At 53.2% G+C, this 20,298-nt stretch overlaps 1 protein-coding gene across 4 annotated transcripts; it reads left to right on the forward strand.

Annotated features, from left to right (window-relative positions):
• Window positions 1-1,092: 1,092 nt before the first annotated feature.
• NEK9 (NIMA related kinase 9) lies at window positions 1,093-19,810 on the forward strand. Of its 4 annotated transcripts, none has more exons than XM_073587621.1 (23): window positions 1,094-2,034; window positions 2,582-2,759; window positions 2,835-2,890; window positions 6,311-6,381; window positions 6,833-6,938; window positions 7,018-7,149; window positions 7,225-7,335; window positions 7,979-8,043; window positions 8,130-8,180; window positions 8,254-8,446; window positions 8,521-8,665; window positions 11,888-12,088; window positions 12,163-12,209; window positions 12,276-12,431; window positions 12,509-12,617; window positions 12,702-12,863; window positions 14,242-14,412; window positions 15,075-15,134; window positions 15,208-15,386; window positions 15,466-15,594; window positions 17,097-17,246; window positions 17,333-17,386; window positions 19,440-19,810. In XM_073587621.1, exons 1-23 carry the CDS (start codon window positions 1,870-1,872, stop codon window positions 19,569-19,571), a joined length of 2,823 nt encoding a protein of 940 aa, XP_073443722.1. In that variant the 5' UTR covers window positions 1,094-1,869; the 3' UTR covers window positions 19,572-19,810. The 4 variants fall into 4 exon arrangements, with proteins under 4 accessions (XP_073443724.1, XP_073443722.1, XP_073443721.1 ...); XM_073587620.1 differs by having other exon boundaries at window positions 1,096-2,034; window positions 17,097-17,258; XM_073587629.1 differs by lacking the exon at window positions 1,094-2,034 and adding an exon at window positions 2,355-2,465 and having other exon boundaries at window positions 17,097-17,258.
• Window positions 19,811-20,298: the final 488 nt, after the last annotated feature.

A 20,298-nucleotide genomic window follows, 5' to 3' on the forward strand; every position in this document is an offset into this window, starting at 1 on the left:
AAAACATTCTCTCCCTCTCACTATTCTGGCATTTGGCAAATATTAATTTTGGTTTTCCTAAAACGGGAAAGGTTTATTCTGTCAGATATTGAGAAAAACATGCAGATGTGTGTTTATAGAGTGGATGGAAACGTCTGATTTCAACTGTATGTGTATCTATGTATATACACTCTATTGCTTGTGCGCATAATCTATATATGCTCTATAATTATATATACACTGTATATCTCTTCCATACTGATGCACTATCATGCACAATCTATATATTCACTCTGTGTGTATATATATATAGTCTCTCCAGACCACAATGGAGACATAGAAATACGCTTTATATTCACACACACTAACACTACCTACATATACACACACTCCCTATATATACACATGCTACACGCTACATACTCTCTCTATGCATTATATATACTGTATACTAGCTCTCTATAATCTCTATATACACTCTCTTTTTATATACTATCTATATACTTTCTCTGTACACTCTATCTTTCCATATACTCCCTATATATTTACTATCTATACAATCTCTATATATACACACTCTATACTCTCTCAATATACATTCTCTCTATATCTACTCTATACACACGCTATATATAGCCGCGGTCTACGTTTAACGCTGAGTTGACACCTTGCTGACGTCACTGATCGGCTTGTTTCTATGGTTACATGTATAACAGAGTCTGCGCGCAACGTCACGTTTCCGGCTCCATATAAGGACGAGCCCGTGCGCCTGACGTAATACGTGACCTGTTACAGTAATTGCACACGGTTTGAGGGATGGAGGCGGGGCTGTGCAGTGTCTTGTAACCACGCCCAACAGCCCGTGTGTAAGTTCTGCCTATCACCTTTTAATGTGTTCCGTGCCCATGGTAACACTTCCTGGCAGCGGGACCCCCGTGCTGCGTATCCCGGATATCCCGCACCCTAGACACACTGTGGATATCCGGGATACACAGCACGGGGGGTCCCGCTGCCAGGAAGTGTTACCATGGGCACGGAACACATTAAAAGGTGATAGGCAGAAGGAATGTCACTGGCCAGTCAGTGTGTGATCAGCCACGTGACTTGAGCTGTGCGGCTGCGAAGGAGAAAGCTAACCATTCCACCCCCACTACAGCTCCTCTCCTCATCCCCCACTATCACTACAGCACCCTGCTCCTCCCCTCATTATCACTATTACTCCTCATCCCCACTGCCAATACAGCTCCTCTCCTCATCCCCCACTATCACTACAGCACCCTGCTCCTCCCCTCATTATCACTATTACTCCTCTCCTCATCGCCACTGCCAATACAGCTCCTCTCCTCATCCCCCACTATCACTACAGCACCCTGCTCCTCCCCTCATTATCACTATTACTCCTCTCCTCATCGCCACTGCCAATACAGCTCCTCTCCTCATCCCCCACTATCACTACAGCACCCTGCTCCTCCCCTCATTATCACTATTACTCCTCTCCTCATCGCCACTGCCAATACAGCTCCTCCTTCCCCCCTCATCACTACAGCACCCTGCTCCTCCCCTCATTATCACTATTACTCCTCTCCTCATCGCCACTGCCAATACAGCTCCTCTCCTCATCCCCCACTATCACTACAGCACCCTGCTCCTCCCCTCATTATCACTATTACTCCTCTCCTCATCGCCACTGCCAATACAGCTCCTCCTTCCCCCCTCATCACTACAGCTCCTCTCCTCCCATTACTACATCACGACTCCGAATGACTGGCTCACTTGCTCAGGCGTGGCGCCGACTGTGCAGTCACGTGCCTGCTGTTTCCGGCAGCCTGCGCTACAGTTCCGGGTCAGGGGTCAGCACTATGGCGGCTGGCGGAGGCCGCTGATTCCGCCATGTCCGCCCTCAGCCGGTACGACCGTCACTGTGACTCTATCAACTCCGACTATGGAGACTCGGTGCGGAGCTGCGGGGCGGAGCAGGAGGAGCTGCACTACATCCCCATCCGCGTGCTGGGACACGGGGCCTACGGCGAGGCCACCTTGTACCGGAGAACCGAGGTCTGTGACCGGAAGAGGAGGAGCCAGAGCGCGAGGAGGGGAATGATAACCGGAGGAGGGGGGGACTGATAATATGGGAGGGAAAGGAGGGAGAACTGATAATAGAGGGGGAGGGGAATGATAACCAGAGGAGGGGGGGACTGATAATATGGGAGGGAGAACTGATAATATGGGAGTGAGAACTGATAATAGAGGAGGGGGGGACTGATAATAGAGGGGGATGGGGGACTGATAACAGAGGGGGAGGGGAATGATAACCAGAGGAGGGGGGGACTGATAAACAGAAGAGAGGTTACTGATAACAGAGGGGGAACTGATAATTGAGGGGAGAAGGGGAAACTGATAATAGTGGAGGGAGGACTGATAACAGAGGGGGAATTGATAATAGGGGAGGGGGAACTGATAACTAGGGAGAGGAGCTTATTACTGTGGTAGGTGGGGTGTTAAAAGGTCTAAAGCTGATAATCCCTCCCCCAGTCGCTGGCTGAAACCCCCCATCTCTCCCCCTACCTGGTCCTCTGACTCTGGTCCTCCTTTCCTCTCTCAGGATGACTCCCTGGTGGTGTGGAAGGAGGTTGGTCTCACGCGGTTGTCGGAGAAGGAGCGCCGCGATGCTCTGAATGAGATTGTCATCCTGTCGCTTCTGCAGCACGATAACATTATCGCTTATTACAACCACTTCCTGGACAGTAACACGCTTCTGATCGAGCTGGAGTACTGTAACGGTGAGCTGTGCTTTCCGCCATCCTGTCCCTCTCAAGGGCCACACCGCTGCTCTGACATTGGCTTCATCTCCACAGGTGGCAATTTGTTTGACAAGATTGTTCGACAGAAGGAGGAGCTGTTTCAGGAGGAGGTGAGAATGCTCTGCACCAAAGGATTAATAACTCTGGGGCTCCTAAGAGGGCAGGGGTTAATAGCTGCCGTGCTCCGTGGAGGAGGGAATAACATCTAGGGCTCTGCAGGGGAGTGTTTAATAATTGTCCATTCTGCCTGATAACTCCATGGTGGTGGTAAAATAACTACGTGGGCCGATTTGGGGTTAATTGTGCTGCATTCGGTGGGAGTGATGATTGATTATAATGAGGGGCTCCTGTGTCAGGCTTTGCGGGAGTGGGGATTGATAAGAGTCCCGGCTTTGCGGGGGTGGGGATTGGTAAGAGTCCCGGCTTTGCGGGGGTGGGGATTGGTAAGAGTCCCGGCTTTGCGGGGGTGGGGATTGGTAAGAGTCCCGGCTTTGCGGGGGTGGGGATTGGTAAGAGTCCCGGCTTTGCGGGGGTGGGGATTGGTAAGAGTCCCGGCTTTGCGGGGGTGGGGATTGGTAAGAGTCCCGGCTTTGCGGGGGTGGGGATTGGTAAGAGTCCCGGCTTTGCGGGGGTGGGGATTGGTAAGAGTCCCGGCTTTGCGGGGGTGGGGATTGGTAAGAGTCCCGGCTTTGCGGGGGTGGGGATTGGTAAGAGTCCCGGCTTTGCGGGGGTGGGGATTGGTAAGAGTCCCGGCTTTGCGGGGGTGGGGATTGGTAAGAGTCCCGGCTTTGCGGGGGTGGGGATTGGTAAGAGTCCCGGCTTTGCGGGGGTGGGGATTGGTAAGAGTCCCGGCTTTGCGGGGGTGGGGATTGGTAAGAGTCCCGGCTTTGCGGGGGTGGGGATTGGTAAGAGTCCCGGCTTTGCGGGGGTGGGGATTGGTAAGAGTCCCGGCTTTGCGGGGGTGGGGATTGGTAAGAGTCCCGGCTTTGCGGGGGTGGGGATTGGTAAGAGTCCCGGCTTTGCAGGGGTGGGGATTGGTAAGAGTCCCGGCTTTGCGGGGGTGGGGATTGGTAAGAGTCCCGGCTTTGCGGGGGTGGGGATTGGTAAGAGTCCCGGCTTTGCGGGGGTGGGGATTGGTAAGAGTCCCGGCTTTGCGGGGGTGGGGATTGGTAAGAGTCCCGGCTTTGCGGGGGTGGGGATTGGTAAGAGTCCCGGCTTTGCGGGGGTGGGGATTGGTAAGAGTCCCGGCTTTGCGGGGGTGGGGATTGGTAAGAGTCCCGGCTTTGCGGGGGTGGGGATTGGTAAGAGTCCCGGCTTTGCGGGGGTGGGGATTGGTAAGAGTCCCGGCTTTGCGGGGGTGGGGATTGGTAAGAGTCCCGGCTTTGCGGGGGTGGGGATTGGTAAGAGTCCCGGCTTTGCGGGGGTGGGGATTGGTAAGAGTCCCGGCTCTGAGGGGGTGGGGATTGGTAAGAGTCCCGGCTCTGAGGGGGTGGGGATTGGTAAGAGTGCATGACTCTACATTGGATGGGATTAATAAGTGGCCCAGGCTCTGCAGTGGTGGAGATTAATAGGTTTGGGAGGGGGGATTGATAAGTTTGCGGGACTCTGCAGGGGATTAATAAGCGTGCGTGACTTTGCAGGGGTGGGAATTAATAAGTGTGCGGAATGTAGCGCTCTTTTCGGTGCCCTGGTTTCCCTCCATGCATAGACGCCGGCTTACTCACTGTCCCGGTCCATGGTTCGGCCTCCGGCGTTTCCTGCTGCTGTGCATGCCGCATGCTCCCCTGTTCTCAAAAGGGCAGCACATGGTAATTGCCCCCAGCTAACAGCTGGGAGGCATTTAGCGAATGTAGCATCTTGTATGATAGGCATATTCCCCAATTGAAAGGTGTCTGTGCAACCACTATTGGTTTGTTAGAGTTGTGAAACTGTTGACAGGTGATCCGTCCTTAGTCTGCTGATCTTGTTCCCATAGCATGTGTCTTGTTAGTTTAGTACAGTTAGTCCTTGTTTGGTGGTCTCCGTACCCTGAAACTGCGGTGGCGGTACCTGAACTGTTTCCTCAGACCAGTGGATCTAAACCTGTCCTTGGGCACAGGCTGAACCCGTCCCTGTGGCCGTCCTGTCCTACCTTGTCCAGGAGTTTGGATTAAAGGCTTATACTCTTGGGGTCAACTGCTATTGCTGTACACCACCCTGCAGTGCTACCTGGCAGCTACCTGCCACACAAGCCTGACCTCACCACTATAGGCTCCAGTGAACACCAAGGTAGCTGCTTAGTTACGCCGTTCCAGAGTAGGTCTGGTTTATGGCACAGTGGGACCACGAACCACGTGCGCCACCTGCGTGTGTTACCCAAGATTTTACAGGGGGTGGGGGTTAGGAATTGTCCCAGGCTCTACGGGGGTAGGGATTAGTAGTTGTCCCAGGCTCTGTGGGGGTGGGGATTAGTAAGTGTCCGTGCTTCTGCGAGGGTGGGGATTAGTAAATGTGCATGGCTCTGCAGGGGTGGGGATTAGTAAGTGTGCGGGGCTCTACAGAACTGGGGATTAATAAGTGTCTGGGGCTCTGCTGGGATGGGATTTAGTAAATGTACATGGCTCTACGGGAGTGAGGAGATTAGAAAGTGTGTCAGGCTCTATGGGGTGGGGATTAGTAAGTGTCCAGGGCTCTGCGGGGGGGTGGGGATTAGTAAGTGTCCAGGGCTCTGCAGGGGGGGGGGTGTAATTAGTAAGTTTGTGAGGCTCTGTGGAGGTGGGGATTAGTAAGTGTGCATGGCTCTACGGGAGTGGAGGGGATTAGTAAGTGTTTGGGGCTCTGCGTGGGGTATTAGTAATTGTACAGGAGTGAGGAAATTAGTAAGTTTGTGGGGCTCTGCAGGGGGTGAGGAATAAAATGGGCGGGGCTCTGCAGGAATTAAGTGTGCGGGGCTCTCTGGGGGTGAAGATTATTAAGTGTGTGGGACTCTGCAGGGGTTGTTAGTAAGTTTGTGAGGCTCTGTGGAGGTGGGGATTAGTAACTGTGCATGGCTCTGCGGGGGGGGTATTAGTAATTGTAAGGGGGTAGGGATTATTAAGTGTGTGGAGCTCTGCAGGGGTTGTGAATTAGTAAGTTTGTGGGGCTCTGCGGGGGGGTGGGGAATAAAGTGTGCGGGGCTCTGCGGGGGTGAAGATTATTAAGCGTATGGGACTCTGCAGGGGTTGTGAGTTAGTAAGTTTGTGGGGCTCTGGGTAATTAGTAAGTTTGTGAGGCTCTGTGGAGGTGGGGATTAGTAATTGTAGGGGGGTGGGGATTATTAAGTGTGTGGGGTTCTGCGCGGGTGGGGATTAGTAATTGTGTGGAGCTTTGCAGGGGTGAGGATTATTAAGTGTGTGGGACTCTAGGGGTTGTGAATTAGTAAGTTTGTGGGGCTCTGCGGGGGTGAGGAATAAAATGGGCGGGGCTCTGCGGGGATTAATAAGTGTGCGGAGCTCTGTGCGGAAGGGATTACTTGTGCCATAGGTGTGTTGTGACGTTCCGCCTCTCCACAGATGGTTGTCTGGTATTTGTTCCAAATCGTCTCAGCAGTCAGCTGCATCCATCGAGCCGGGATCCTGCATCGGTGAGCACTCGCTGAGTGGAGCTTATGAAGGGGAGGGGGTATCCGAGACCTGGTTGCTATGGAGATATTGGGGAAATAGCAGAGCAAGCATCTTCTATGGAGATGTTGGGAGGGAGCTAATAAGGTATGTTCCCATGTGGGGAGAATGAAGCTGATGGGGCAATCTCCCTGTGGGGAGGGTGAAGCTATTGGGCCTCCCTGTGGTGAGGACGAGGCTAATGGGCCTCCCTGTGGGGAGGGCGGAGCTAGTGGGCCTCCCTGTGGGGAGGGCGGAGCTAGTGGGCCTCCCTGTGGGGAGGGCGGAGCTAGTGGGCCTCCCTGTGGGGAGGGCGGAGTTAATGGGCCTCCCTGTGGGGAGGGCGGAGCTATTGGGCCTCCCTGTGGGGAGGACAGAGCTATTGGGCCTCCCTGTGGAGAGGGCGGAGCTAATGGGCATCCCTTTCTCCTGCAGAGACATTAAGACATTGAACATCTTCCTCACTAAAGCTAATCTGATAAAGTTAGGGGACTATGGACTGGCCAAGCAGCTGAACTCAGAGTTCTCGATGGCAGAGACGGTGAGTGGCGGCTGTATGCCAGGCATGGGTGTGGAGGACTCTGCGCCCGGTGACCCTCCTGTCTGTGCTCTGCTTGCAGTGTGTTGGCACCCTCTACTACATGTCTCCAGAGCTGTGCCAAGGAGTGAAGTACAGCTTCAAGTCTGACATCTGGGCAGTGGGCTGTGTGCTGTATGAGCTGCTGACACTGACGCGCACGTTTGATGCCACGGTGAGTGTCTGTCTCTCCTGTCCCGTATCCTGGCCTGTCTCTGTTAAAGCTGCTGTCTCACTTCTCTGCCCACAGAACCCACTCAACCTGTGTGTGAAGATCGTGCAGGGAAACTGGGCCGTGGAGCTGGATAACAGCGTGTACTCCCAGGAGCTGATAGATGTAGTGCGGCTGTGTCTGCAGCAGGTCAGTGTATACTCCCAGGAGCTGATGTAGTGCGGTTGTGTCTGCAGAAAGTGAGGGTGTACTCTGGAGCTGATAGATGTAGTGTGGCTGTTTCTGCAGCAGGTGAGTGTTGTAGTGCGGATGTGTTTGCAGCAGGTGAGCGTGTACTCCCCGGAGCTGATAGATGTAATGCCGCTGTGTCTGCAGTAGGTGAGTGTGTACTCACAGGAGCTGATGGATGTAATGCAGCTGTGTCTGCAGCAGGTGAGTGTGTACTCCCTGGAGCTGATAATGTAATGCGGCTGTGTCTGCAGCAGGTGAGTGTGTACTCACAGGATCTGGTAGTTGTAGTGCGGCTGTATCTGCAGCAAGTGAGCATGTACTTCCAGGAACTGCAGGTGAGCTTGTACCTCCAAGAGCTGATAGATGTAGCACGGCTGTGTCTGCAGCAGGTGAGCGTGTACTCCCAGGAGCTGATAGATGTAGTGCGGCGGTGTCTGCAGCAGGTGAGTGTGTTCTCCCAGGAACCGATAGATGTACTGCGGCTGTGTCTGCAGAAGGAGAGCATGTACTCATGAGCTGATAGATGTAGTGCAGCTGTGTCTGCATATCCCTGAGTTTTAGTGTCATCGTCTACCTCCTGTTTTCTGGACTTCTGTTTTAGGACCCGGAGCTGAGGCCAAGTGCGGATGAGATCTTGGAGCGGCCGTTGCTGAGTCGTCGTCGTCGGTACTTGGAGCAGGGCACTTACGGGTGGGTTAGGGCAGGGGTTGCATGGGTGATGTGATGAGATTTCTATTTTTTTCCCCATACAGGGATATGGAAGAACGAGTTTCTCTCCTCAACAAGTCAAACAAGAGACCGAGGTGAGGATTTGGATGGTGCACGGCGCCGTTCACATCTGACTTCTGGAATTTATCGTCTCCCCTCTCTTTGAAGGCCTGGCACTGTCACTGAGGCCCCTGTTGCAGTGGTCACATCTCGAAGTAGTGAAGTCTACGTGTGGGGAGGTGGAAAGTCCACTCCTCAGAAGCTGGACGTGTTTAAGGGAGGGTGCCGTGCTCGGCAGGTGTGTGCCGGAGATGCTCACTTTGCAGTGGTGACAGTGGAGAAGGAGCTGTACACCTGGGTGGTGAGTGCCACTAGCCATGAATAGTAAAAGCCGCCTCATCTGCTCGTAGCTGACACACAATCTCCTCATTCCAGAATATGCAAGGAGGATCTAAACTGCACGGACAACTGGGGCACGGAGACCGCGCCTCGTACCGACAGCCAAAGCATGTTGAGAAGCTGCAGGGCAAATCTGTGCAACAAGTCAGCTGCGGCGGGGATTTCACCATGTGCATCACCGGTGAGTGGGATGTACTTATTTTACTTGCTGATATAAAACCAGTAATTTCCACAGCACTTCAGACATCATCCTCACTGTGTGTGAGTGATGGTTAAGTCACTGCTGGGGGAGGAGGAGAATGAGTAGAAGGAACTATCATTTAATTTTAGTATATGGGGCATGTTCTGTATGGACAGATCACTACACTAGACTGATGGGCTTCAGCCAGCTCCCAATCCAGAAATCTTGACCTCGGAAGAGCCGGCCTATGGGAGACAGGAGAGTGGGATAGAGAGAAGAAAAAATAGACCGGGCTCTCCCTAGTGCAGAAAGACGTAACGTGGATACTGTGAGGGCTGACTTAACAGGGGTCTGCTGAACCTGGAGGGATGTGCAAACACCAGGCACAACCCTGTTTCAGAGAAGACATGGGATGAATCCGCTGTGGCAGCCCCAGGTGATGGTGGGTGCAGAAGCCGCCTCCCTTTCTACTTCTTCCTCTCTTGTCTTTCCTCCTCTCTGCCCCCCCCCCCCTCTGATCTTAACTCTTTACTGCTCTCTGCTTCCCTTTTCTACTTCCTACTGTTTCCTGCTCTCTACTCCCTCTTTGCTGTCCTCCGCTTTCCTGCTCTCTGCTTCCTCTGCTCCCCCTTCACTGCTTCCTCCGCTTTCCTGCTCTCTGCTCCCCCTTCTCTGCTTCCTCCTCTTTCCTGCTCTCTGCTTTTCCTCTTTTCCGCTTCCTCTTTTCTTGCCCTCTACCCCTCCTTCTCTTCCTCTTTCCTGCTCTCTAACCTCCATTCTCTGCTTCCTGTTCTGTCTTCCTCTCTGCTCCCCCTTCTCTGCTTGCTCCTCTTTCCTGCTCTCTGCTCCCCCTTCTCTGCTTCCTCCTCTTTCTTACTCTTTGCTCCCCCTTCTCTGCTTCCTCTTTTCTGCTCTCTGCTTCTTCCTCTTTTCCGCTCTCTGCTTCCCCCTTTCTTGCCCTCTACTCCTCCTTCTCTGCTTCCTCCTCTTTCCTGCTCTCTATCCTCCATTCTCTGCTTCCTGTTCTGTCTTCCTCTTTGCTCCCCCTTTTCAGCTTCCTCCTCTTTCCCGCTCTCTGCTCCCCCTTCGCTACCACTAGTGTCACCAGTGGGTTGGGGAGTATAGCGGAGGGTGGGTGGTGTGTCACCAGTTGGATGGGAAGTATAACTGAATGTGGGTGGTTTCAGAGACGACATGGGATGAATCAGCTGTGGCGACCCCAGGTGATGGTGGGTGCAGAAGCCGCCTTCCTTTCTACTCCTTCCTCTCTTCTCATATCTCCTCTCTGCCCCCCCCTCTGCTTCCTCCTCTTTCCTGCTCTCTGCTCCCTTCTCTGCTTTCTCTTGTTTCCCCGCTCCCTGCTCCCCAGTCTGTGTTTTGTCTTTCCCGCTTTCTGCTCCCCCTTATCTTCTTCCTCTTCTTTCTTGCTCTCTGCTCACTTCTCTGCTCCCCCTTCTCTGCTTTCTCTTTTGTTGGTCTTTTTCTCTGCTTACTCCTTTTTCCTGCTTTCTGTCCCCTTCTCTGCTTCCTCCACTTTCCTGCGCTCTGCTCCTCCTTCTCTGCCTCCTCCACTTTCTTGCTTTCTGCTCCTCCTTCTTCCACTTTTGTGCTCTCTGTTCCTCCTTCTCTGCTTCCTCCTCTTTCCTGCTCTCTGCTCCTCCTTCTCTGCCTCCTCCACTTTCTTGCTCTCTGCTTCTCCTTGTCTGCCTCCTCCACTTTTTTGCTCTCTGCTCCTCCTTCTCTGCCTCCTCCACTTTTTTGCTCTCTGCTCCTCCTTCTCTGCCTCCTCCACTTTCTTGCTCTCTGCTCCTCCTTTTCTGCCTCCTCCACTGTTTTGCTCTCTGCTCCTCCTTCTCTGCCTCCTCCACTTTCTTGCTCTTTGCTCCTCCTTTTCTGCCTCCTCCACTTTGTTGCTCGTTGCTCCTTCTTGTCTGCCTCCTCCACTTTCTTGCTCTCTGCTTCTCTTTGTCTGCCTCCTCCACTTTTTTGCTCTCTGCTCCTCCTTCTCTGCCTCCTCCACTTTCCTGCTCTCTGCTCCTCCTTCTCTGCCTCCTCCACTTTCTTGCTCTCTGCTCCTCCTTTTCTGCCTCCTCCACTTTCTTGCTCTCTGCTCCTCCTTTTCTGCTTCCTCCACTTTCTTGCTCTCTGCTCCGCCTTTTCTGCCTCCTCCACTTTCTTGCTCTCTGCTCCGCCTTTTCTGCCTCCTCCACTTTCTTGCCCTCTGCTCCTCCTTTTCTGCCTCCTCCACTTTCTTGCTCTCTGCTCCTCCTTTTCTGCCTCCTCCACTTTCTTGCTCTCTGCTCCTCCTTTTCTGCCTCCTCCACTTTCTTGCTCTCTGCTCCTCCTTTTCTGCCTCCTCCACTTTCTTGCTCTCTGCTCCTCCTTTTCTGCCTCCTCCACTTTCTTGCTCTCTGCTCCTCCTTTTCTGCCTCCTCCACTTTCTTGCTCTCTGCTCCTCCTTTTCTGCCTCCTCCACTTTCTTGCTCTCTGCTCCTCCTTCTCTGCCTCCTCCACTTTCTTGCTCTCTGCTCCTCCTTTTCTGCCTCCTCCACTTTCTTGCTCTCTGCTCCTCCTTTTCTGCTTCCTCCACTTTCTTGCTCTCTGCTCCGCCTTTTCTGCCTCCTCCACTTTCTTGCTCTCTGCTCCGCCTTTTCTGCCTCCTCCACTTTCTTGCTCTCTGCTCCGCCTTTTCTGCCTCCTCCACTTTCTTGCCCTCTGCTCCTCCTTTTCTGCCTCCTCCACTTTCTTGCTCTCTGCTCCTCCTTTTCTGCCTCCTCCACTTTCTTGCTCTCTGCTCCTCCTTTTCTGCCTCCTCCACTTTCTTGCTCTCTGCTCCTCCTTTTCTGCCTCCTCCACTTTCTTGCTCTCTGCTCCTCCTTTTCTGCCTCCTCCACTTTCTTGCTCTCTGCTCCTCCTTTTCTGCCTCCTCCACTTTCTTGCTCTCTGCTCCTCCTTTTCTGCCTCCTCCACTTTCCCGCTCTCTGCTCCTCCTTTTCTGCCTCCTCCACTTTCCCGCTCTCTGCTCCTCCTTTTCTGCCTCCTCCACTTTCCCGCTATCTGCTCCTCCTTCTCTGCCTCCTCCACTTTCCCGCTCTCTGCTCTCCCTTTGCTACCACCAGTGTCACCTTTGGGTTGGGGAGTATAATGGAGTGTGGAAGTTGTCACCAGTGGGTTGAGGCTGTAATGCTCTGCAGCTAGTAACCCTTTCTTCCCGCCGTGCAGATGAGGGTCAGCTCTACTCCTTTGGTTCGGATTACTATGGCTGCCTCGGAGTGGACCAGAGCTTGGGCTCGGAGGTCCTGGAGCCGATCTTGGTGGATTTCTTCCTGCATGAGCCCATTGAGCAGGTGTCTTGTGGTGACAATCACGTGATGGTTCTGACTCGCAGCAAGTGTGTGTACTCGTGGGGCTGCGGAGAGTACGGTACGTGGCGGTACAATCTGCGGCGCTGCTGCACAGTGCTGGATGCGGCTGTGAATTGTGCGTCTTCTGTGCAGGACGTCTGGGCCTGGACTCTGAGGACGACGTCTCCACACCTCAGAGGGTGAGTACCCGGCCTGTGCGGCCTTTCTTTTGTTAGATGGTCAGTGACCGCCTCTCCTGTTGTCAGGTGGAGGTGCAGCGCGGTCTGTGCATTGTGAGCGTCAGCTGTGGTGCGGACGGCAGCTTCCTTCTCACCCAGTCTGGTAAAGTTCTCGCCTGTGGCTTGAATGAACACAACAAGCTGGGATTGAACCAGTGCACGGCAGGCATCATTAATCACGAGGTGAGCGGGTGAGCGCTGGGGGACTGTGCACAGCTGCTTTTCTGCTGCTTTGTGTGATGTAGTTGCTTTGCCTTTAGGCTTATCGTGAGGTCCCTTACACCACGTCGCTGACCCTCGCCAAGCCTCTCTCCTTCTATAAAGTGCGCAGCGTGTCCCCGGGAAAGACCCACACCGCTGCCATAGATGGTAAGTAGCGAGTCCAGTGCCAGCTGCCTGCCCTGCGCCAGCTCTGCTTTCATGTGTGCCCTGTGTTTTTTTTTTTTCTTTTAGAGCGTGGCCGTCTCTTGACCTTTGGCTCTAATAAGTGTGGGCAGCTGGGTGTGGGAGACTACCGCAAGCATCTGGGCATCAATCTCCTGGGTGGACCTCTCGGTGGAAAGCAGGTGATAAGAGTGTCCTGTGGGGATGAGTTTACCATTGCAGCCACCGATGGTGAGTGACAGCACGCAGGGGAGGGAGGATGGTGGGTTTTACTGTATGGATAACACTTGGGGTGCTGGGCTGTACATGGGTGGTACTGTAGGGATAGTACTGCTGGCTTGGTGGTGGGCGGTACATGGGGGAGTGGTGGGCGGTACTGTAGGGATGGGGAGGGGGGAGGCAGTACATGAGGGGAGGTGGTACTGTAGGGATAGAGCTGTGGAGCGGAGTCAGTACATGGGGGGGGTGGGTTGGTGGTACTGTAGGGATAGCGTTGGGAGCGTGTGGCAGTACATAGGAGGGATGGTGGGTGGTACTATTCGGGTAACACTGGGGGGGGCATACATGGGGGGGGGGTGGGTGGTACTGTAGGGATGACGCTGTAGGAGGGGGCAGTACATGAGGGGATGGTGGGTGGTACTGTACGGCTAACTGGGGGTGGGGGCAGTACATGGGGGTAGTACTGTAGGGATGGCGCTGGGGGGGCAATACATGGGAGAATGGTACTGTAGGGATAGCACTGGGGGTGAGGGCGCAGTACATGGGGGGCATGGTGGATGGTACTGTAGGGATGGGGTGGGGTAGTACATGGAGGGATGGTACTGTGGGGATGGCACTGACATGGGGGGGGTTCAGGTGGTACATGGAGGGATGGGAGCAGCGGTACATAAAGGGATAGTGCTGAGATAGGAGGGGTAAGGGGGGCGGTAAATGGTGTAAAGATGTGAAAAGGGTGGGGTTTCTTTACATGGCATCGAAATAAGTGGCGGGATGGAGCTGGAAGGGGAAGGGGGAAAAAAAGGAGAGAGTCCTGGGAGGGGGTGTGATCTGGTATATAGGTGGGGGGTGCACTATGTGGAGGGAAGGTGGGGGGTTGTGGTACATGGAGGGCAGGGTGGACTGAGTATGGGAAGGAGGTAATACATGTGTGGATGTCACCAGTATAGAATAGCATAGGTAAAGGGGAAAAGGAAAATAGTCAGCTCACCAGTCTTCTGCAGGTTTCTCTGATTGAGCACGCACGGAGCCGTCATGATCAGAGGTGTGGTTGACAATGAAAAATGGAAGAGGAAAAAAAATCTCCAACGTGTAGTCCAATAAAATCAGTTCTTTTATTCAAGACATATTAAAAATGTATGTATCAAGAATACAAATGAACAAAGGAAAGGAAGGATGGGGTCCCCATAACAACCAATGCGTTTCAACCTCTTGCGATCTTAGTCATGGTAAAATAATTGATTTTATTGGATTACACGCTGGAGGTTCTTTCCCTCTTCCATTTTTCACCAGAATAGAGGAACAAGGGGGAGGGGAGCTGTACAAGGAGGGATTGGGGTATGCTTCTGGCTAAGTGATAGACCTCACCTGCAGCCGTCTGCTTCTCCGTCAGATAACCACATCTTTGCCTGGGGTAATGGAGGGAATGGCCGTCTCGCCATGACACCAAACGAGCGTCCTCAAGGCTCTGACATTTGCACCTCATGGCCACGTCCAATATTTGGCTCCTTGCACCATGTGACTGACCTTTCGTGCTGTGGTTGGCACACTATCCTTATTGTGGGTGAGTGCTCTCTGTGGTGGGGCGGTCGGGCCAGTGCTGCTTGTAGGGGTGCTCTGCAGTGGGGCTGGTGGTTCACGTGGGGGTGTTCTCCATCGTAGGGCTGTCGGGCTGGTGCTGCTTGTGGGGGCCGCTCTCTGTGGTGGGGCAGTGCTGAATGTGGAGGCTCACTCCTTTGTGGGGTGGTCGGGCTGGTGCCACTTGTGGGGGCGCTCTCTGCATTGAGGCAGTGCTGCATGTAGAGGTGCTCTTAGTTGTGGGGAGGTCTGGCCAGTGCTGCTTGTAGGGATGTTATGCAGTGGGGGCCTGTGGTTCACTTGGGGATGCTTTCCATTGTAGGGCTGTTGCTACTTGTAGTGGATCTCTCTGTGGTGGGGCTGGTCCTGCTCTGTGGCTGGGTTGTCGCGCCGATGCTGCTCATGCAGCCACTCTCCGTCTTGGGGCTGCTGTCTGCGATGGGGTCAGTGGGCCGGTGTTGCTCATGAGGGCGCTCTTCGCCGTGGGGCAGTTTGGCCGGTGCTGATCATGGGGGGCGTTCTCTGCTGTGGGGAGGTCGGGCCTGTGCTATTCATGGGGGCGCTCTTTGCAGTGGGGTGGCCGGGCCAGTGCTAATTGTGAGGGTTTGTGTTTTGCTCTCTTTTTATTATCATATTATTTTTTTACAGAAAAGGTTCTGAACTCAAAAACGATTCGCTCGAACAGCAGTGGCCTTTCGATTGGAACGCGTGAGTGTGGGAAGGGGTTAATGAAGTGAGAGGTCTGTGCAGATGCAACCGGTACTCATTCCTACCCCCACAGTGGCACAGAGCTGCTCTTCTCGGGGCTCAGCAGAAGGTGAAGGGGACAGTGCCAGCGAGTCCATAGCATCCGAACCTAGTGATGGTTTCCGTGGAACGATGGAGGCAGAACCAGAGACTGGCCCTTTCAATACCACCGGAAACATGGAGAGCAGTGCGTGCCCCAGCTGGCTGCGACAGGTAAGACATGGGCACTTTCTGCATACTCACAGAGTGCACACGTTCAGGCCGGGTCTTCATTATCCCTTCCCCCGAGCAGGAACTGGAGGAGGCAGAGTTCATCCCCATGCCTGAATCTCCCGCATTTCTCAGTATGGAGTTATCCCAGGAACAGGCGCCCCTGCTGGAAGAGCCACACAAGAAACCGGAAGATGTGTCGGCTACACTGGTACTAGAGACTGGGCCGAGAGAATGGTGGTGGGGCGGAGGAGGCTGGGCCAAGAGACTGGTGGTGGGGCGGAGGAGGCTGGGCCAAGAAATTGTTGGTGGAGCACATTGTGGGGGGTGAACTCTTAAGATGAGACCTAAGCGATTGCCTGTTCCTGACCTGATAAATAGCCAAAGAGTTACATCGGACAAAGGAGTCAGTAATATATATACTCCTCTCTCAGCCAGAGCTTGCACACAACTGAATTTTATTAGTAGAACAAAGAATCATGTACCAGACAGGAAGTGGGCGTCGCACAATCTTCTGAACAACTATGGTGTCAGTCGGTGATTGGTCCATGTTAGGTCCACTCCATATATAGTGTCTTGGTGTATCCCCCTTCACATTCTAAGGATTCCTTCCAGGGTGTTGTTCCAGGATATAGCCGCCATCTTGTAACTAGTTTATGTAAGGTTAATAAGTGAATTCTTTAGCATTCTCTCCTTCCCAGGAGGAGGTTGGGCCGAGAAAATGGTGGTGAGGCGGAGGAGGCTGGGCAGCGAGAAGGGCGGTGGGGCAGCGGAGGAGGTGGCTGGACCGAGAGAAGGGCGGTGGGGCAGCGGAGGAGACGGCTGGACCGAGGACGTCCATGGGGCAGCGGAGGAGGCGGCTGGACCGAGAGAACGTCCGCGGGGCAGCGGAGGAGGCGGCTGGACCGAGAGAACGTCCGCGGGGCAGCGGAGGAGGCGGCTGGACCGAGAGAACGTCCGCTGGGCAGCGGAGGAGGCGGCTGGACCGAGAGAACGTCCGCTGGGCAGCGGAGGAGGCGGCTGGACCGAGAGAACGTCCGCTGGGCAGCGGAGGAGGCGGCTGGACCGAGAGAACGTCCGCTGGGCAGCGGAGGAGGCGGCTGGACCGAGAGAACGTCCGCTGGGCAGCGGAGGAGGCGGCTGGACCGAGAGAACGTCCGCTGGGCAGCGGAGGAGGCGGCTGGACCGAGAGAACGTCCGCTGGGCAGCGGAGGAGGCGGCTGGACCGAGAGAACGTCCGCGGGGCAGCGGAGGAGGCGGCTGGACCGAGAGAACGTCCGCGGGGCAGCGGAGGAGGCGGCTGGACCGAGAGAACGTCCGCGGGGCAGCGGAGGAGGCGGCTGGACCGAGAGAACGTCCGCGGGGCAGCGGAGGAGGCGGCTGGACCGAGAGAACGTCCGCGGGGCAGCGGAGGAGGCGGCTGGACCGAGAGAACGTCCATCCGCTGCTGGACCGAGAGAAAGTCCGTGGGGCAGGGAGGGAGGCGGCTGGACCGACAGAATGTCCGTGGGGCAGGGGAGGACGCGGCTGGGTCGAGAAAACGGTGGTGAGGCAGCTGAGGATGGGTCTAGAGAACGGCGGTGGGGCATCGGAGGCGGCATGGCCGAGAGAACGGCAGTGGGGTGGCGGGGTGAGAGAATGGTGGTGGTGGGGCATGAGAGGAGGTGGGCCGTGCTTTGTGATGTCGCTACATTATAAACCACCTCTTTCCAGGAGGCCCAGACATGTGTATGCAGCTCTCTGCAGGAAGAAGTGAAGAGACTGCAGGGACTCGTAAGCACCTTTATGAGCGAGCAGGAGAGTCTGCGCAGAGACAATGCTCGGCTGGCGGTGCAGGTTCAGGCGCTGGAGGAGCGGCTGCAGGTGACATTTCAGGTTGGTGTGAGTCTGTGATTACACTAATCCTCCACTGTTCCTCCTGAAAATGTGACATTCTGATTGTCTTCTAGGAAGGTCAGACAGTCAGTAAACAAGGAGAGATGATCCAGATGCTGCAGAGACAGGTAACAATCCCCCTCTACAGAGCATGCTCCCTACCCTCTTTATACAGTCATATGTTAAAATTTGGGCACCCCTATTAATGTTAACCTTTTTTCTTTATAACAATTTTGGTTTTTGCAACAGCTATTTCAGTTTCATATATCTAATAACTGATGGACGCTGGATTCAAATGAGGTTTATTGTACTAACAGAAAATGTGCAATCTGCATTTAAACAAAATTTGATCGGTGCAAAAGTATGGGCACCCTTATCATTTTCTTGATTTGAATACTCCTAACTACTTTTTACTGACTTCCTGAAGCACTAAATTGGTTTTGTAACCTCATTGAGCTTTGACCTTCATAGCCAGGTGTATCAAATCATGAGAAAAGGTATTTAAGGTGGCCACTTGCAAGTAGTTCTCCTATTTGATTCTCCTATGAAGAGTGGCATCATGGGCTCCTCAAAACAACTCTCAAATGATCTGAAAACAAAGATTATTCAACATAGCTTTTCAGGGGAAGGATACAAAAAGTTGTCTCAGAGATTTAACCTGTCAGTTTCCACTGTGAGGAACATAGTAAGGAAATGGAAGAACACAGGTACAGTTCTTGTTAAGCCAAGAAGTGGCAGGCCAAGAAAAATATCAGAAAGGCAGAGAAGAAGAATGGTGAGAACAGTCAAGGACAATCCACAGACCACCTCCAAAGACCTGCAGCATCATCTTGCTGCAGATGGTGTCACTGTGCATCGGTCAACAACACAGCGCACTATGCACAGGTCAACAACACAGCGCACTTTGCACAAGGAGAAGCTGTATGGGAAAGTGATGCGAAAGAAGCCGTTTCTGCAAGCACGCCACAAACGGAGTCGCCTGAGGTATGCAAAAGCACATTTGGACAGGCCAGTTAGATTTTGGAAGAAGGTCCTGTGGACTGATGAAACAAAGATTGAGTTGTTTGGTCATACAAAAAGGCGTTATGCATGGAGGCTAAAAAACACAGCATTCCAAGAAAAACACTTGCTACCCACAGTAAAATTTGGTGGAGGTTCCATCATGCTTTGGGGCTGTGTGGCCAATGCCGGCACCGGGAATCTTGTTAAAGTTGAGGGTCGCATGGATTCAACTCAGTATCAGCAGATTCTTGACAATAATGTGCAAGAATCAGTGACGAAGTTGAAGTTACGCAGGGGATGGATATTTCAGCAAGACAATGATCCAAAACACCGCTCCAAATCTACTCAGGCATTCATGCAGAGGAACAATTACAATGTTCTGGAATGGCCATCCCAGTCCCCAGACCTGAATATCATTGAACATCTGTGGGATGATTTGAAGCGGGCTGTCCATGCTCGGCGACCATCAAACTTAACTGGAATTGTTTTGTAAACAGGAATGGTCACAAATACCTTCATCCAGGAACTCATTAATAGCTACAGGAAGCGACTAGAGGCTGTTATTTTTGCAAAAGGAGGATCTACGAAATATTAATGTCACTTTTATGTTGAGGTGCCCATACTTTTGCACCGGTCAAATTTTGATTAAATGCATATTGCACATTTTCTGTTAGTACAATAAACCTCATTTGAATCCAGAAATATAACTGAGTCCATCAGTTATTAAGATATATGAAACTGAAATAGCTGTTGCAAAAAACAAAATTGTTATAACCTTTTTTCTTTAACATTAATAGGGGTGCCCAAACTTTAACATATGACTGTATACTCTAACTCCCTGCGGCTCAGGAAAGATGGTCGCCCCCTAACCACACATACACACTGGCCGCCCCGTAACCATTTAAACACACACGTGCTGCCCTGTAACCATGTGCGGACACACTTGTGGTAGTTTCTTTGGCTTTACTGCTGAGGGATTGTGCAGATACACGGCCGGCTCATGGCTGACCCACCAAGATGCCACTTCGCCATCACAGGGCACAGGACCTCCCTGTATAACAGTCTTAGCATCAGTTCTCCATCGAGTGTAGATGTAAGGCCAGGGTGGTAGTGGGGTCAGTGGCCCACACGGCCGCCTGCAGCCTTCACGACATGACTAAGTTGCTCTTCTCCTTGCAGGTGGCGCTCTGTATGAAGGGTACGTCTTCAACCGGTGGCAGCACAGAGACATCGAGAGAAGACTGTGATGAGGCCTCCTGGTGCTTCCTGGGCACAGACCCCTGTCGCTCCGCTTCTGGGACCCCCATGTGATTTCTGCAACGCAGCCAGTTCCTGTTATAAATGAAAAGACTTGTCAGTGCCTTATCTGAGCACAGCGTCTCCATGTGCCTGTGGGGATTATTGCCAGACTGGACAGTTTCTGCACGCCAAAGATCTACAGGCTAAAGTGAATGTGGGCACTGCCAGGGTCGGCGTATGGGCAGCAGTATTCAGCCACGCTCCGGGCCCACCTCGCACTAAATGTGAAATTAAACACTGTTTAAAGCTAAGCCCGTGTGCCACATAACGTACCGCCCTTGTGTCCCATACTACAGAAAGTAAGTGCCCCCCCATATATGCTACCATTGTATACTCTGTGCACCACCATTGTACACCCTAAGCACCACACTACAGAAAGTGCCCCATGTGCCATCGTACACCCTGAGCATCACACTACAGAAGGTAAGTGCACCCTCCCATGTGCTACCATCGTACACTGTGAGCACCACCAGTGTGTCCCATACTACAGAAAGTGCCTCCCATGTAACACCATCGTATAATGTAGCATGAGCTCTACCAGTGTGCCCCATACTACAGAAAGTAAGGGCCTCCCATGTGCCACCATCATACACCCTGACTGAGCTCCACCAGTGTTCCCCCATATTATGGAAAGTAAGTGCCCCCCATGTGCCATCATGCACTCTGAGTACCACCAGTCCCATACTACGGAAAGTAAGTGCCCTCCATGTGCCACTATTAATAATAATAATCTTTATAT

The sequence above is a fragment of the Dendrobates tinctorius genome, unplaced genomic scaffold (genome assembly GCF_039654945.1).
Source record: "Dendrobates tinctorius isolate UK_male_01 unplaced genomic scaffold, ASM3965494v1 ptg000010l, whole genome shotgun sequence".
Classification (NCBI taxonomy): Eukaryota; Metazoa; Chordata; class Amphibia; order Anura; family Dendrobatidae; genus Dendrobates; species Dendrobates tinctorius.

Coding starts and splice junctions, on each gene's coding strand:
- NEK9 (XM_073587620.1), top strand. CDS start 1,870: ATGTCCGCCCTCAGCCGGTACGACCGTCACTGTGACTCTATCAACTCC. Junction 6,939..7,017: donor AGTTCTCGATGGCAGAGACG/GTGAGTGGCGGC, acceptor CTCTGCTTGCAG/TGTGTTGGCACCCTCTACTA. Junction 15,595..17,096: donor AAGATGTGTCGGCTACACTG/GTACTAGAGACT, acceptor ACCTCTTTCCAG/GAGGCCCAGACATGTGTATG.